The sequence below is a fragment of the Myxine glutinosa genome, chromosome 1, assembly GCF_964187855.1.
Source record: "Myxine glutinosa chromosome 1, kmMyxGlut1.1, whole genome shotgun sequence".
Lineage (NCBI taxonomy): Eukaryota > Metazoa > Chordata > Myxini > Myxiniformes > Myxinidae > Myxine > Myxine glutinosa.
Genome location: NC_136261.1, coordinates 117,227,538 through 117,246,096, shown reverse-complemented (window position 1 = coordinate 117,246,096; position 18,559 = coordinate 117,227,538). Strand labels below are relative to the sequence as shown.

General features: G+C 40.9%; 1 protein-coding gene across 4 annotated transcripts in view; it reads right to left on the bottom strand.

Annotated features, from left to right (window-relative positions):
* Positions 1–10,057: 10,057 nt before the first annotated feature.
* ARSG (arylsulfatase G) overlaps positions 10,058–18,559 on the bottom strand; it is a 134,623-nt gene continuing 126,121 nt past the window's right edge. For 2 of the 4 annotated variants that reach the window (XM_068117620.2, XM_068117628.2), the window contains exons 10-12: positions 14,559–14,679; positions 14,317–14,407; positions 10,058–13,469 (exon numbers count right to left, since the gene is read on the bottom strand). In XM_068117620.2, the coding sequence (XP_067973721.1) occupies positions 13,189–13,469; positions 14,317–14,407; positions 14,559–14,679 (493 nt within the window). In that variant the 3' untranslated portion in view covers positions 10,058–13,188. The remainder of the gene's footprint in view (positions 13,470–14,316; positions 14,408–14,558; positions 14,680–18,559) is intronic. The other 2 variants (XR_013623190.1, XR_013623185.1) reach the window with 2 other exon arrangements.

Here is an 18,559-nt window from a genome sequence, read left to right as displayed (position 1 = left end):
TATGCTGGGTAGTTTAGTTATGCTGGGTGGTTTAATTATGCTGGGTGGTTTGGTTGTGCTGGGTAGTTTAGTTATGCTGGGTAGTTTAGTTATGCTGGGTGGTTTGTTTGTGCTGGGTAGTTTAGTTATGCTGGGTGGTTTGTTTGTGCTGGGTAGTTTAGTTTTGCTGGGTGGTTTGGTTATGCTGGGTGGTTTCGTTATGCTGGGTGGTTTCGTTATGCTGGGTGGTTTGGTTATGCTGGGTAGTTTAGTTATGCTGGGTAGTTTAATTATGCTGGGTGGTTTGTTTGTGCTGGGTAGTTTCGTTATGCTGGATGGTTTGGTTGTGCTGGGTAGTTTAGTTATGCTGGGTGGTTTGGTTATGCTGGGTGGTTTCGTTTTGCTGGGTGGTTTGGTTATGCTGGGTAGTTTAGTTATGCTGGGTAGTTTAATTATGCTGGGTGGTTTGTTTGTGATGGGTAGTTTAGTTATGCTGGGTGGTTTGGTTGTGCTGGGTAGTTTAGTTATGCTGGGTAGTTTAGTTATGCTGGGTGGTTTGTTTGTGCTGGGTAGTTTAGTTATGCTGGGTGGTTTGTTTGTGCTGGGTAGTTTAGTTATGCTGGGTGGTTTGTTTGTGCTGGGTAGTTTAGTTATGCTGGGTGGTTTGGTTATGCTGGGTGGTTTCGTTATGCTGGGTGGTTTGCCACTGCCTCATTGCCATGCCAGCATTAAGTCTCAGGGCAGGAATTTGTAATTTGTTCCCGGGCTATTCATGGCACTGGTGCTAAAATTACTGTTCTTCACGAATATTGGGATATTTAACCTTCACCAACAGGTGCAGTCAGTCGTGTCCTCCAGTTTAACAGACATCACATGGGTGGTGGCGTACACATTCATGGGACGTACGTCACCCATGCGAAACATCAGTGTGACGGTTCATACCTGGATCAAGGGTCATCCCCGTCTAGACGACTCAAAGGTAAATGCATATCCCTCTAAGCTTTCCCGCGATCCCTCTTCTCCCGCTTGTGTATTGTAACTTGCAAATTTCGATAAACCACATTCCACTCATCCATCCACCTAATTCATGCAAATTACAACCAGCAATGGGCCTCGGACCGACACCCTTGTACTTACTGCATTAGACACGTCCTGATGACAGAACCGTTTACAACTGTTTCGTGCTTCTGAGGAAATTTTCTCTTTCCACTCGTCAGCCTTTTATTACTCCCGCCAGGGAGTAATGCATTCGATCGTGTCCGTCCGTCCGTCCGTCCGTGTGTGTGTGTGTGTGTGTGTGTGTTTGTGTGTGTGTGTGTGTGTGTGTGTGTGTGTTTGTGAACAAGATATCTGGAAAAGTTCTGAACGGATTTGGATGAAATTTGGTGGGATGATTGCCCTTTGGATAAGGCAGAATTGATTAGTTTTTGGTGAAACTCAGGATATTATTCCGGATCCAGGAATTTTTTTGGGGAATTTTTTGGGGATTTTTTTTTTCTGTTTTCCTTTAAAAAACCATTTTCTCTGCCATAATTGGACCGATTGAGAGCACATTTTCACCATTGGAGGGACTCGGTCTGTAGAATATTTTAATGGCAATTATGACGTCACAGGTCACGTGGTTTGGCCGCCATATTGTTTTGAGTGAAAAACGCTAAAATCCAATTTTCTCCAAAACGCCTGAACAGATCGAGGCCAAACTTTGCAGGCAGAATCGCATACCCATGACGAACAAAACAGTCAGCGAGCATGACGTCATGCATCACATGGTTTCAGAGTTATGACGTTTTAAAGCACAAACATTTAAAAGCTAGCTCTTCCCTCATTTGTGATCCAATCGAGGGGAAACTTCTCAGATCTGTTCAGCATATAAGTCTACTAAAATGTCCTTTTGGAATTTGCGATCGGTCACGTGGTTTGGCAGATATCGTTAATTAAACGCAAATAATAAAAACATTTATATCTCTTGAACCACTACATTGATCGATGCGAAACTTCACAATGTATTAGAAGTCATGAACATTAACAAGTGTGCAAAAGTTGAAGATGATTGGATGTACGGTCTGGAAGCTAGAAGTTTTATTCTGCGAAGAAGAAGAAGTCTTCGACTGTGGACGATTAATTATTTATCACATGTACAGACTTGCAGGCATCGTTTGACACAATGTCCCGGGTTAATTTGAACCTCAAATAAAATTATAATTCCAGATTTGTCAATGGCTGAGGTATATTAACAAAGGAATAAAACAGATTTGGCAAAATTCTGACTTTTTTTTTAAAGATCCCATATTCACCCAGGGTTGTGAAAGGCTGAAGAAGAAGAAACCTCGCATGGGCTTCCCAGACCCAATAAATAATTCTGGCTCTGCGATTTTCAGCGGGAGTAATGCATTCGATCGTGTCCGTCCGTGTGTGTGTGTTCGTATGTTTGTGTGTTCGTGAGTTTGTGAACAAGATATCAAGAAAAGTTCTGAACGGATTTGGATGAAAGTTGGTGGATGATTGCCCTTGGGATAAGGAAGAATTGATTCGTTTTTGGTGAAGCTCAGGATATTATTCCGGATCCAGGGAAAAAAATTGGGAATTTTTTGGGGAATTTTTTTTTCTGTTTTATTGCAATAAAGCTTTTATTCTTATTCTTAAATGATGTTTTTCTGCTCCAATTCCGAGATATATCAAAAATAAATTATCTGACAGTTCGGGCCTACTTTCTTTTCATTTACTGTTTTGGGGAGAGGGGATGTTAAACAAAACGTATTATTCCAACTTGACCCACGGCGGGAGTATGCGCTCCACTGAGTGGCGTTCTAGTTTGAAATGTGTTATGCAATCTGAGATAAGTCGAAGTGAGAACGTTCGTTTGGAAAGAGACAACATATTACCTCCAGGTGGGGGCAGGTTATGTTTTCACGTGCTGGTTGGGTTATGCTGGGTGGTTTGGTTATGCTGGGTGGTTTGGTTATGCTGGGTGGTTTGGTTATGCTGAGTGGTTTGGTTTTGCAGGGTGGTTTGGTTTTGCTGGGTGGTTTGGTTATGCTGGATGGTTTGGTTATGCTGGGTGGTTTGGTTATGCTGGGTGGTTTGGTTATGCTGGGTGGTTTGGTTATGCTCGGTGGTTTGGTTATGCTGGGTGGTTTGGTTGTGCTGGGTGGTTTGGTTATGCTGGGTGGTTTGGTTATGCTGGGTGGTTTGGTTACGCTGGGTGGTTTGGTTATGCTGAGTAGTTTGGTTTTGCTGGGTGGTTTGGTTATGCTGGGTGGTTTGGTTATGCTGGGTGGTTTGGTTATGCTGGGTGGTTTGGTTATTCTGGGTGGTTTGGGTATGCTGGGTGGTTTGGTTATGCTGAGTGGTTTGGTTATGCTGGGTGGTTTGGTTATACTGGATGGTTTAGTTGTGCTGGGTGGTTTGGGTATGCTGGGTGGTTTGGGTATGCTGGGTGGTTTGGGTATGCTGGGTGGTTTGGTTTTGCTGGTTGGTTTGGTTTTGCTGGGTGGTTTGGTTATGCTGGGTGGTTTGGTTTTGCTGGGTGGTTTGGTTTTGCTGGGTGGTTTGGTTTTGCTGGGTGGTTTGGTTATGCTGGGTGGTTTGGTTATGCTTGGTGGTTTGGTTTTGCTGGGTGGTTTGGTTTTGCTGGGTAGTTTGGTTATGCTGGGTGGTTTGGTTATGCTGGGTGGTTTGGTTATGCTTGGTGGTTTGGTTTTGCTGGGTGGTTTGGTTATGCTGGGTGGTTTGGTTATGCTGGGTGGTTTGGTTTTGCTGGGTGGTTTGGTTTTGCTGGGTGGTTTGGTTTTGCTGGGTGGTTTGGTTATGCTGGGTGGTTTGGTTATGCTTGGTGGTTTGGTTTTGCTGGGTGGTTTGGTTTTGCTGGGTGGTTTGGTTTTGCTGGGTGGTTTGGTTTTGCTGGGTAGTTTGGTTATGCTGGGTGGTTTGGTTTTGCTGAGTGGTTTGGGTATGCTGGGTGGTTTGGTTATGCTGGGTGGTTTGGTTATGCTGGGTGGTTTGGTTATGCTGGGTGGTTTGGGTATGCTGGGTGGTTTGGTTATGCTGGGTGGTTTGGTTATGCTGGGTGGTTTGGGTATGCTGGGTGGTTTGGTTATGCTGGGTGGTTTGGTTTTTGCTGTGTAGTTTGGTTATGCTGGGTGGTTTGGTTTTGCTGGGTGGTTTGGTTTTGCTGGGTGGTTTGGTTTTGCTGGGTGGATTGGTTATGCTGGGTGGTTTGGCTATGCTGGGTGGTTTGGTTATGGTGGTTTGGTTATGCTAGGTGGTTTGGTTATGCTGGGTGGTTTGGTTTTGCGGGGTGTTTGGTTATGGGTGGTTTGGTTATGCCGGGTGGTTTGGTTATGCCGGGTGGTTTGGTTATGCTGGGTGGTTTGGTTATGGTGGATGGTTTGGTTATGCTGTGTGGTTTGGTTATGCTGGGTGGTTTGGTTATGCTGGGTAGTTTGGTTATGCTGGGTGGTTTGGTTATGCTGGGTGGTTTGGTTTTGCTGGGTGGTTTGGTTATGCTGGGTGGTTTGGGTATGCTGGGTGGTTTGGTTATGCTGGGTGCTTTGGTTATGCTGGGTGGTTTGGGTATGCTGGGTGGTTTGGTTATGCTGGGTGGTTTGGTTTTGCTGGGTGGTTTGGTTTTGCTGGGTAGTTTGGGTATGCTGGGTGGTTTGGTTATGCTGGGTGGTTTGGTTATGCTGGGTGGTTTGGTTATGCTGGGTGGTTTGGTTTTGCTGGGTGGTTTGTTTATGTCTGTCTGTTTGTTTGTGAACATGATGTCTAAAAAAGTTGTGGACGGATTCGGTCGAGGTTGTGTGTGTGACAAGTACGAAAATGATTTGATTTTGATCAAGTTCGGATCTGGATCCGGATTCTAGAAATTTTAAAGTAATTATTCAGAAATGTGTGATGTGGCCAAAATGATATCGGCCTATAGCACGATATTTGAAAAAGGTATGGACAAATTATAACAAAACTAGGTGGATGAGTTGGTTATGTGACAATAACAAGGTGATTCGATTTTGTTTTAGGTCCGAATCCAGATCTGGCCCATCAGTGGGATACAAATCGTAAACTGTTCAGCCTGGCGCAGGTATGCTCTCTGGCGCCCTTCTCGAAGGGAGGTGCTTTATTTAATTACTTCCCTTTCGTGTGAACGATTCTCACATGGTCAGAATACCTTAAAATTTGTTATCAAATTACAGCACGGTTGGTCATCATCCCAATGGTACCTGATACTTCCGGTGCAAAGCTCGGGTGTTATTGGCTGCTTGCTTTGTGTGGAATCAGTTCTATGGGACTTCGGTTTGCATTTGGCATCAAAACAATGAGCACATAGTTTCAGCTCAAGGACACATTGCTCACACTGTTCTCAGCAAATAGGAGCAACAATCATTAATTCATCTGAAGAACAACTGGTGACCAGATTTTATTTTGTGAAATATTCTTAAAATCTCTCATCTCCTATCTTCACCTTCTTCTTCAACACAATCTCTTATCTTCACCTTCTTCTTCAACACAATCTCTTATCTTCACCTTCTTCTTCAACACAATCTCTTATCTTCACCTTCTTCTTCAACACAATCTCTTATCTTCACCTTCTTCTTCAACACAATCTCTTATCTTCACCTTCTTCTTCACCACCATCTCTTATCTTCAACTTCTTCTTCACCCCCATCTCTTATCTTCAACTTCTTCTTCACCCCCATCTCTTATCTTCGCCTTCTTCTTCACCACCATCTCTTATCTTCACCTTCTTCTTCACCCCCATATCTTATCTTCACCTTCTTCTTCATGCCCATCTCTTATCTTCGCCTTCTTCTTCACCTTCTTCTTCACCCCCATCTCTTATCTTCACCTTTTTCTGCACCATGATCCCCTATCTTCACCTTCTTCTTCACCCCCATCTCTTATCTTCACCTTCTTCTTCACCCCCATTTCTTATCTTCACCTTCTTCTTCACCACCATCTCTTATCTTCACCTTCTTCTTCACCTTCTTCTGCACAACAATCTCTTATCTTCAACTTCTTCTTCACCACCATCTCTTATCTTCACCTTCTTCTTCACCACCATCTCTTATCTTCCCCCATCCAAAACCTTGATCTTTTCTACCCCCGCTAATTCACCCCAGATCCACTTTTTTGAAATTCCAACTTCTTTCCTGGAAGTCCTTGCAGTGTCCATATGTTTTATACACATCCTGCCTCCCCCCAAGCCCTCCCCCTCCCACATTTCTCCCGATGTCTCTGCTCTCAAATGTTGTGTTTGTGTCCTTCCCCCTCTCTCCCCATCTTGTCTACCGCTCCCCTTATTATATGTTTTATGTGTCCATTAATTTTTTTGTGATTAATGTTAGCTCTTTCATGAGCCTCGATCTTGTATACAAAACAAAAAATAAAAAACATATGTATGGTTGGTTTTATGTCATCACCGGAAATTGTGCATGTTTGGCAGTAATATTTACAGTTATAGCTCGTTTTGCGCACGTAGCTAATATTATACAAAGTTAAGGGGGCTGGCAGGATGGCCTCTGAGCTGTCCAGCCTGGGTTTGAATCCCTACCCAGCTGTAAATTGTCATCCTGGTGTTTCACAGGTCGGGTGGTTCATCAATGTGTGTGCCCTCCCTCGGATGAGCGTTAAACTGGCATCCCGTGGCATTAGTCGGTGGACGTTAAAGATCCCATGGTGTCCTTCGCGAAGAGTACGTAAGTTATCGCCGGCATACTCAACAAATTACAAATTCCTGTCTTCACCTATAGGCGGCATTGTATCAGCAGCACAGCTGCACCCCCAGCAATGTTCTGCATATGAATGAAGAAGAAGACGAAAAAGTACAAAGACAAGGAAAAACATTCCAACTCAGTTTAATTTTGATTTCATGTAAAACATATATATCTGTAATTCTTTCCTTTACAATTCGAAGAAAACGAAGACAAAGCTGCGCTTGTGACATTGTCAGCAGCCCTCCTTCGGAATCCATTGTACATTTAAAACAGCTGTTCACCACCATCTATCTTCCCTCATCCAAAACTTTGATCTTTTCTACCCCCGTTAATTCACCCCAGATCCACTTTTTTGAAATTCCAACTTCTTTCCTGGAAGTCCTTGCAGTGTCCTTGTGTTTTCTACTTCTCCCCCTCCCTCCCCCCCCCTTCCCACGCCTCCTCCCCCCAAGCCCTCTCCCTCCAACAGATCTCCCGATGTCCCTGCTCTCAAATGTTGTGCTTGTGTGCTTCCCCTTCTCTCCCCATCTTGTCTACTGCTCCCCTTATTACATGTTTCGTGTGTCCGGTTTTTTTCTTTGTCATTAATGTTAGCTCTTACACGAGCCTCGATCTTGTACCTAAAAAAAATAAAAAATAAAGGGGTAACAATTGTATGTTCAGAAAGTTTTTGGGTGGGAAAGGTGACACTTACTAGGTCGACGTTGCAGTTGTAATAAAATGTCAAAAAATAATCGTCGAAAAAGACAACATGGAACACAACACTTGGAAAAGTAATTTAAAAAATCATACTGTACATTACAAGGAAGGAAACCACAAAATGTTCCTGGCACTGAGGAGATATGAATTGCAAAATGATGGATTGATAAACACGAGCGTGGGATGCAAGCGACAAAGAACTGGGTGCAGTGTATGTACAAGAAAAGGTGGTGGCAGGAGGTCTGTGCCCATGACAGAACAACAAGGTGCTCATGACAAGTTGTGGACGTTTCCACAGGTAAGAACCAATCCTGGACAGGTCACCACACTGGTGTAGGTTGTGGAAATTCCCAGTGAGAAGCAATGGGGATGTAACCACCAGCAACAGTGAGGACGATTTAACACAACATTAGCCATTCCACCACCAAGTTTCTCAGAAAAGTTCACGATAGTATGAAAGCGAACACAACGCCCAAGTTACACGAAACGCGTAAGGCAATCACCTGCACCATTGAGTCATGATGCAACACAACCACAACCCTAATCCTAAACCAAACTCTCATCACCCGAACAATTCAGCTGCACCACTGAGTCATGATGCACCACAACCCAAACCCAAACTCTCACACTAACAATTCAGCTGCACCATTGAGTCATGATGCACCACAACCCTAATCCTAAACCAAACTCTCACCCTAACAATTCAGCTGCACCACTGAGTCATGATGCACCACAACCCAAACCCAAACTCTCACACTAACAATTCAGCTGCACCATTGAGTCATGATGCACCACAACCCAAACCCTAACCCAAACTCTCACACTGACAATTCAGCTGCACCATTGAGTCATGATGCACCACAACCTAACCCAAACTCTCACATTAACAATTCAGCTGCACCACTGAGTCATGATGCACCACAACCCTAACCCAAACTCCCACCCTAACAATTCAGCTGCACCATTGAGTCATGATGCACCACAACCCTAACCCTAACCCAAACTCTCACACCGACAATTCAGCTGCACCATTGAGTCATGATGCACCACAACGCTAACCCAAACTCTCACACTAACAATTCATCTGCACCCTTGAGTCGTGATGCACCACAACCCTAATCCTAACTCTCACACTAACAATTCAGCTGCACCATTGAGTCATGATGCACCACAACCCTAACCCAAACTCTCACACGAACAATTCAGCTGCACCATTGAGTCATGATGCACCACAACCCTAACCTAGAGTCCCTGTATATAAAGAGTTGTGTCAACTCAAATTTGGACGCCATTTTGTGTCTAAGTGTGTCGGATTAGATATACATGTACATTCGCGATATGGGGTGATATATTCTAAACCTGCTAAAAAAATTTTTACTACACATATTTAGTCTTATTATTACATACAGGTGATATTTGTTTTGTCAAAAACTCAGCTATTGCCGTGAAAAAGAGCTGTGTGGTGATATTAAAAGTGGTATGGCAATGCATATTACAAGCCAACACTGCATATAAGAGCTAACATTATAAGTAAGACAAACCACTTCTTCAAGTAACAGAGTACAAAGCAAACAATAACTCGTCAAATTTTGGACGTATGGATGGCTGCACAACCCGCAAAAAAATTGAGCAGGTCCCCCCCTAAAATTGCTTTTATGATTGCCGATTAGGCTAAAGATTTTAAACCAAAAAAATAACTTGCCTCGGAATAAGTTTTGAATGGACGGACAGACAACTGAAAACAAAACGGACCATGGGTTTCCCACCCCTATAAAATCAAAATTAATTCCCTCTGAAAAAGTACAGTGACATTGCCCGCAGACTACCCAACCGCAGACCAGGCAATGTCACTGTACCGGGACATTTCATCAATCAATGACAATATGCGGTCCGCTAGGACTACCCGAAAAAAATTGAGCAGGGTTCTTCCCACGGAAATGCATTTTTGGTCAGCTCCTTGAAGATTATAAACAAACACAAATCACTTCCCTTTAAAAGGGTTTTCAACGGACAGACAACCAAAAAAAAACCGAGCAGATAGAATTGCTTTTGAACATCGATCATCAAGCGGCGTGGGCCTACCTGGCAGAGTCTCGAGGAGTCGATCGCTTTCCAGCTCTTTCGTCTGACTTTCGCTTCCCAAATTTGTCTTCTGACTTTATCACTTGGAAATCTATACATCTTATATTTCCCAGATTGGTTTGAACAACCAAAAGCAGAACAACCAGTCATTTTGTTTGGCAATAACCAACATTCCCGTACCAAGCTGACGTTCACGCACGGTGAAGTTAGACACAAAATGGCGCCACGAAATCACGTGACCAGTAATCTCGGGTCAGCGCATGGCGCAACTCTCTTTATACAGGGACTCTACCCTAACCCAAACTCTCACACTAACAATTCAGCTGCACCATTGAGTCATGATGCACCACAACCCTAATCCTATCCCCAGCTGCACCACTGAGTGGAGGACAACCCTAACCATGCACGACAATCCTAACCCTAACCCTGAGCCTAACCCTAACACGATGAACCAACCTTCTTTATTGTTGGACAAGTATCCCTTCATTTACAAAAACCTGATGTAGCCTTGTCGTATCACTCACTGATCGTGATAGTCTTGGTTGTTGAATGCACTGTTTGCATCACAATGACACCAAAATGTTCCGAGCGGCCCAGCCACAGTTTAATCTTATAATTATCACAATTTTTTTTGCAATAGCTAAAGCTCATGCACACTGGCCTCTAATCTGCCTAGCTCGGGTTCGAAATCCTGAGCCAGCTATAAACAACCGTCCAGGTGTATCACAGGCAGGGTGATTCATCGATGTGTGTGCAATGATTAATGTATAGCCTATAATCATTGATTAATGTATAGCCTACAGTCATTGATTAATGTATAGCCTACAGTCATTGATTAATGTATATCCTATAGTCATTGATTAATGTATAGCCTATAACCATTGATTAATGTATAGCCTATTAGCATTGATTAATGTATACCTATAACCATTGATTAATGTTTAGCCTATAAATATTGATTAATGTATAGTCTATAACCATTGATTCATGTATAGCTTATAACCTTCGGATCGGCGTTAACCGGGCATGTCCAGTCTACCAGCATGGCTTGGTGGACGTTGGAGATCCAACGTAGGCGAGCTATCGCCGGCAACCAGAACATCAACGAGGTTCACTCTCTTCTTCTTCTGCTTCCTCTTCGTCTTCTTCTATAGCCTAAAGCCGTTAATAAGTGTATAGCCTATAACCATTGATTAATGTATTGCCGAAAGTCGTTGATAAATGTATAGCCGAAAACCATTAATTAATGTATAGCCTATAACCATTGATTAATGCATAGCCTATAACCATTGATTAATGTACAGCCTATAATCATTGATTAATGTATAGCCTATAGTCATTGATTAATGTATAGCCTATAATCATTGATTAATATATAGCCTTTAGTCATTGATTAATGTATAGCCTATAGTCATTGATTAATGTATAGCCTATAATCATTGATTAATATATAGCCTTTAGTCATTGATTAATGTATAGCCTATAGTCATTGATTAATGTACAGCCTATAATCATTGATTAATGTATAGCCTATAGTCATTGATTAATGTATAGACTACAATCATTGATTAATATATAGCCTTTAGTCATTGATTAATGTATAGCCTATAGTCATTGATTAATGTATAGACTACAATCATTGATTAATATATAGCCTATAATCATTGATTAATATATAGCCTATAATCATTGATTAATATATAGTCTATAGTCATTGATTAATATATAGCCTACAATCATTGATTAATATATAGCCTTTAGTCATTGATTAATGTATAGCCTATAGTCATTGATTAATGTATAGACTACAGTCATTGATTAAGGTATAGACTACAGTCATTGATTAATATACAGCCTATAGTCATTGATTAATGTATAGCCTATAATCATTGATTAATGTATAGCCTATAATCATTGATTCATATATAGCCTATAGTCATTGATTAATGTATAGCCTACAGTCATTGATTAATGTATAGCCTATAATCATTGATTAATATATAGCCTATAATCATTGATTAATGTATAGCCTACAATCATTGATTAATATATAGCCTTTAGTCATTGATTAATGTATAGCCTATAATCATTGATTAATGTATAGCCTACAATCATTGATTAATATATAGCCTTTAGTCATTGATTAATGTATAGCCTATAATCATTGATTAATGTATAGCCTATAATCATTGATTAATGTATAGCCTATAGTCATTAATTAATATATAGCCTATAGTCATTGATTAATATATAGCCTACAATCATTGATTAATATATAGCCTTTAGTCATTGATTAATGTATAGCCTATAATCATTGATTAATATATAGCCTATAATCATTGATTAATGTATAGCCTATAGTCATTGATTAATGTATAGCCTATAATCATTGATTAATATATAGCCTATAATCATTGATTAATGTATAGCCTATAGTCATTGATTAATATATAGCCTTTAGTCATTGATTAATATATAGCCTATAATCATTGATTAATATATAGCCTATAATCATTGATTAATGTATAGCCTGTAGTCATTGATTAATATATAGCCTATAATCATTGATTAATATATAGCCTTTAGTCATTGATTAATATATAGCCTTTAGTCATTGATTAATATATAGCCTATAATCATTGATTAATGTATAGCCTATAATCATTGATTAATGTATAGCCTATAGTCATTGATTAATATATAGCCTATAATCATTGATTAATATATAGCCTTTAGTCATTGATTAATATATAGCCTTTAGTCATTGATTAATATATAGCCTATAATCATTGATTAATGTATTGATTAATGTATAGCCTATAGTCATTGATTAATATATAGCCTATAATCATTGATTAATATATGGCCTTTAGTCATTGATTAATATATAGCCTTTAGTCATTGATTAATATATAGCCTATAATCATTGATTAATGTATAGCCTATAATCATTGATTAATGTATAGCCTATAGTCATTGATTAATATATAGCCTATAATCATTGATTAATATATAGCCTATAATCATTGATTAATATATAGCCTTTAGTCATTGATTAATGTATAGCCTATAATCATTGATTAATGTATAGCCTATAGTCATTGATTAATATATAGCCTATAATCATTGATTAATGTATAGCCTATAGTCATTGATTAATGTATAGCCTATAGTCATTGATTAATATATAGCCTATAATCATTGATTAATATATAGCCTTTAGTCATTGATTAATGTATAGCCTATAGTCATTGATTAATATATAGCCTATAATCATTGATTAATATATAGCCTATAATCATTGATTAATGTATAGCCTATAGTCATTGATTAATGTATAGCCTACAATCATTGATTAATATATAGCCTATAATCATTGATTAATATATAGCCTATAATCATTGATTAATGTATAGCCTATAGTCATTGATTAATGTATAGCCTATAGTCATTGATTAATATATAGCCTATAATCATTGATTAATGTATAGCCTGTAATCATTTATTGACGACCATCCGAAGGTTGGCTCGCCCATTCATGAATCACTCTAGCTGTGAAACACCAGGATGATCGTTTCCGGCTGGGTGGGGATTTGAACCCAGGCTAGACAGATTCGAGGTGACTGTGCATTCCTTTAGGCCATCCTGCCATCCCTGCTCGTGGAATAAAAATGCAATATTACCTGAGGTTGTTCACGAATAATCTCATGGTGATTTAAGCCTCGTATTTGTGACATCGACAGCACGGCAAGTGAACGTTACAACATGGTTTTGCACGTGCTGCGTGCGCGTAGTCACCACGAGTTGTGTTGTCTCTCTCTACATCTTGGTGTAAAGTTCGCAGTGCAGCATGAACCCGTTTCGACATGGCGCAGTATTCCTCACTGCCCTGTGGCAAAGGAAAAGCCTCGCTCACGTCTCGGTTCAGAGCGAACAGCAGAGGTTCAGAATGTTGCTTCTCAACACCTTCACTGCCATCGCAGGCTGTAGCTCCAGCTGTCACAAAAAGAACAAAAGAACGTTATTTTGGGAATATGGAAGGTCACCACGATGTTCTCATGAAAACTTTGGATGGACACAAAATGCTGCCTGAAGGCAGGGCGATCGATATTGATAAGGAAATAATAAAGACAATAATTAATCTGCGGAATGGTGAACTTTGGGCGATTTATTACATCCGCCACCGAAGATAGACGGAGGTTATGTTTTCACTCATATGTCTGTTTGTGAGCAGGATATCTCAAAAGGTTGTGGACGGATTAGCAAGAAACTTGGTGGAGAGCTTGGGTGTGTCATAAGAACGAATTGATTTGTTTTTGGTGAAGGTCTGGTTCCGGATTTGGATACGAGAATTTTTTAAAATTCTTTCATTGATTCTTCACCATCGAGTGATGGGGACAAAAACGAAATATAACGCGATATTTCAAAAAGTTGTGGACGGATTTTGACAAAACGAGGTGGATGTGTTGGTTTGGCGACAACAACAAGCCAATCAGATTTTGGGTCAGGTTTGGATCCAGATCTAAACGTAAACTGAACCTGACAGAGGTATTCCCTCTACCGGGAGCCATTCTTGTTTTGTACTGAGTTCACGTTTGAGATCAACAAATGTGAGCATCTTCTTGAAATCAAGAACTACGAACATCTTGGCACCACCCTCATTCCTGTTATTGATCTGGATTAGGACCTGAACCCAAAAAAAGATACCCACGTCACCCGATCAACCCATCCAATCTGCTCAGGTGGAAGAACGACTCTCACTCAATTAACCCATTCATTAAAAAGAGTTCCGACATTCTTGTTAATTTAAATGTAGTTGTCACACAATCTGTTTGAGAGTTACCTGTTCGGTAGTAGGCTTTGTACTGGCCCAGTCGTATTGTTTCTACAGCCCCAATGTTGCCACCTGCACCACTATTTGGGTGAAATAGCACCTGAAAAAAAAATCCGTTATTATTTCTTACTACGGTAATTATTTTTTTTTGTCTTTGATGCTATGATTGAATTTATATATAGATTGTTGCGGAAAACGACATCATTATTATTATTATTATTATTATTATTATCATCATGGAAACAACTGACCTTGTGCCCAGCAGAGGAACCAGTCTGCAAGATGCTGTGCACATCCATCCCATCGTATTGTCGGTTGGGTGGGAGGCTCACATTGGCTAGGGAAAGCAGTGTCGGGAAGATGTCCAAGGTACTAAGGTGTGGTAAGGAATGCAGTGATATAAAAAAGAGAGATCATGTTTAATAAGTAACTCCAGATATGAGATATAATTCCTTGAGAGTGCACCTGTACTCCATGATAATGCCTAAAATTGTGCCGCACAGGTAAGACAAATGTACCATGAGGGTCTGGCCGAGTCATACCAAAGACTTCAAACATGGCATGTGATGCTTCATCTTTCAGCACATAGAGGATAGGAGCATGGACAAAAACATGTGGAGTTGGTATCTAAACAAAGGAAGGGGAGGGTGGCAGGAAAACTGAACCACCTTCAGAGGCCATTTTTCCCCACAGAGCAGGGCTTGGACCTTTTTCGGGCACCATGGTCCCCTTTTTGAAGCAATGTTTTACAGCCAGATGCCCTTCCTGCCTCTTGCGACACACAGGGAATTACCAGTGAACTGGTGCTCAATTTTCCAACCTCGGAAGGATGACAGGCTAAATCAAACCCCACTGGCGTTAATTCAGCGATCAACCGGGATTCAAACCCAGGATCCTAGGATCCCAAGCCAGCACCCGAACCGCTAAGCCAACACCAGGCTTGGACGGTGGCAGGGAATTCTCTTTATTTATACCAGACTTAAGACAAAAGTTATGTAAAATATTGCTAGGGGAAATTATGTCACTTTCCACAAGGTCATCACTATGTTTGTCTGATGTCCACTGCTGTCTGATGTATTTGTCTGCCTGGTGTAACAGCTCTTCCATGAACCTTAGACATTGTAAAAAAAATGTATACTATAATTTGAGAACTGTCTGTTTGTGTGATTGTTTCACTTCTAGTTATTCCTGAACCGCTGGACGGACGGAACAAGTTGAAAACTGATAGGTGTACTTGGCGTTTGCTCGAGAAGATCTTAGGGGGTAACATTTTCATAGTCACAGCGGTTCATGGAGGGGCTACACCACAATTCTCTCTTTGTAAATATGTATGGTATAGCACCCGGTGGGACAGGGTATTACAAGTCATACGAAATAAACCAATTCTGGGGGAATTTTCCCATCCATGATTTTCTAGGGGGAAATATATTGTCCATAATTTCCTGGGATATTAACTCATCTGTACTTCTGGGGGAATTAACACACATGGCACTTTGGCGCTGGCAGAGGCCATTCGGACCAGAGGCAGAGGCCAAAAACGTTAACTGTGTTGCACTCATGGTTTCACTCTGATACCACCCACCACAAAATGGTGCTGCAACATCGGTCAGCGGAGTTTGGATTTGTCTAAAAAGATGGCAACATGCAGCTATTTTAAATTGTGTGTTACTCCATAAAGATCCATATTACATCTACTTTAATCCAGATGTTAATTTTAAAGATTTATAGAAGGGACAATAAAGTGACTGACTAGTGACTATATTGCATCAAGACAAGTGAAATGGTAATTCAAAATAACCAATCAGTAGCTTTTCAAACGCAGCGTGGGAAGCGACCACCATAAATGGGAGACAGATGAATGCACGGATATGTATGTGAGTAAGATAATGATCCCAGTACCAATGCTGAGGTACCCCACTATTAGCATCCTCCCAGCTAGACATCCTCCCACTCACAGGCACTCTTCACTTACTATCACTAAGCCAGTTTCCCAATACAGTTAGCTACCTGACCAAGCACTCCGCACTCCCTAACAACCTCTTGTGTGGTACTTTATCAAATGCTTACTGAATGTCTACATACACTACATACACTGCGCTTCCCTTAATCTCCCAATCCGAAACTGTTTCATAAAACTGCAATAAATTTGTTAAAAGATTACCTCATTCGGTGAATCCATGCTGACTATCATTAATTTATTTAAAATTATTCAAATGGTTCCATATATGTTCTCAATTAACATCTCCAGCACCTTCCCCACAACTAAGGTCCAATTAACAGGAGGCCTACTTTTCCCCAATTCTTCTCCAGATTATTTCTCTCCAACCTCTGTCTCGTCTTGTCTCGTATCTCGTGTCTGTCTTGACTCGAGTGAGCTGTTAAAGATATCCACTAACACCATGTTTGTCCGCCCTACCACCTCCTCACTACTAATGGATGCATATTATGTGGCCTTGAAGCTTTATTAACCATAGATTTTTCTCGCTGTTTTTTCACTTCCTCTACTCCATCTTGGGTTTCTTCTGAAAGCCCTTGCCCACCACTAAGATACAGACTCTCTGCTATTGGAAGTTCCCATCACTGTTCCCATGTAAATGTAGAAGCAAAAAAAATAATTCAATAAGTTCACAATTTTACATAAATAAAAAATCTCAATTCAATAAGTCTGCCATCTCACCCTCATCAACCCCCAATTCTCCTTTAGTATCTCTCAATGGGTCCACACTCCTCTTAACCCTTTCTTTACTCCTTACACTTAAATGGCTTACTGTTATGTTTAATATTTTTGGCTATATCCTTTTGACATTTCCATTAGGCCTGTCGAGTTATTTTCTGAACTTGCCTCTGTTTCCTCCTCCACTGACGTGGGTCAGATTTAGTCATATTGTTTTGTACCTGATGAATGCCTTCTGCTCATCCTTAATTACACAGTGTACACAGTGCTCCACCACCCTGGTCTCTTTCTGCCTCTACCCTTACATCTCACTGGAATAAACATCGTCTGCACCGTACACTTTTGCTCCTCGAAGGTTGACGATTTCTCCAATGCAGACCGCCCACTCATGATCTTTACCCAACCAAAAACTCCAACATCACTTCACACACCCTCAATGTTTGCACTACTAAAATTCAATAACTTTACTCCACTATCCCGAAATCCAAATCTCAACAGTATTTGGAAGTTAGAGCCGAAGGATGCACTTACTACATTATGATCGCTATAGACCCCAGATGTTCTCCCACCTCCTCCACCATATTGGGATAATTACTTAAAAAGAGGTTTAACACTGGACCTTCGTGGGCTTATCTACAAACTAGGTCAAAAAGCAATCCTGGCCAAGAGATGGAAAATCCTCATCCGCTCTGCATTTTCCCTGTAACTGGACCCAATCTATCCCTGGCAAGTAAAACCCCCCCATAATCAATAAACATGCCCATCGCCTGGATAAGGGGGAGAGATTGATGGGTGCAAACGCATCCCCCTTTTTCCGGTGACAAAAAATTCCAACTAGAATTCCTCTTCCTAAAAAACAATCTAAAAAAAAAAAAGGATAAAATCGACTTTTCTGATGTAATTGAACGCAAACAAGCCACCGAAAGGATTAAATCTGCGAAAAATGAAGTCTATAATGAAAAACAAATCCGGTAGGGGGGTACGGGAGGAGGGGTGCCCCCCTTAGCCTGTCTTGCTTTTAGCACCTGGGACAGGGATAGTCAACAGTTTACACTTTTTCATTTGCACCCCACCTCCCCTTTTGAAAATCCTGGCGACAGGCCTGAATGCTTCCCTTATCATGTTTCTTTTTGAACTTTTGACATATCCATCTTTCCTGCTCTTTCCTCACATCAGGAGCTCTGCAAAGGCATCCCACATTGAATTGCTTGCAATCTCTAATCTCTACCCGCACAGAATAGTCTCCATTATTTCCCTCCACAATGCCATGCCTTTATCTCCATACAATACTGTCTTTTACCCAGATTTCCACACCTCCTCCCATTTTTCTCTTTCCTTCACACCTACAGTATAAATCCTGTAGCCTTGTATTTCCATCCTCCACTTGGAACACTTACTAAACCATTTCTCATTTACAACAACTAGGTCGTACCTCTCACCATATCCACCCGAGGTTCCAGCTCTTCCATCTTCCCATTCAAGCTCCGGGCTTTCATATAAAACACCTTTGCTTTCCTTCCTTTAACCACCCCTTGCTGCCCTAATCCTGAAGCCTGATCCTCAACCTCTAGTCTGAGA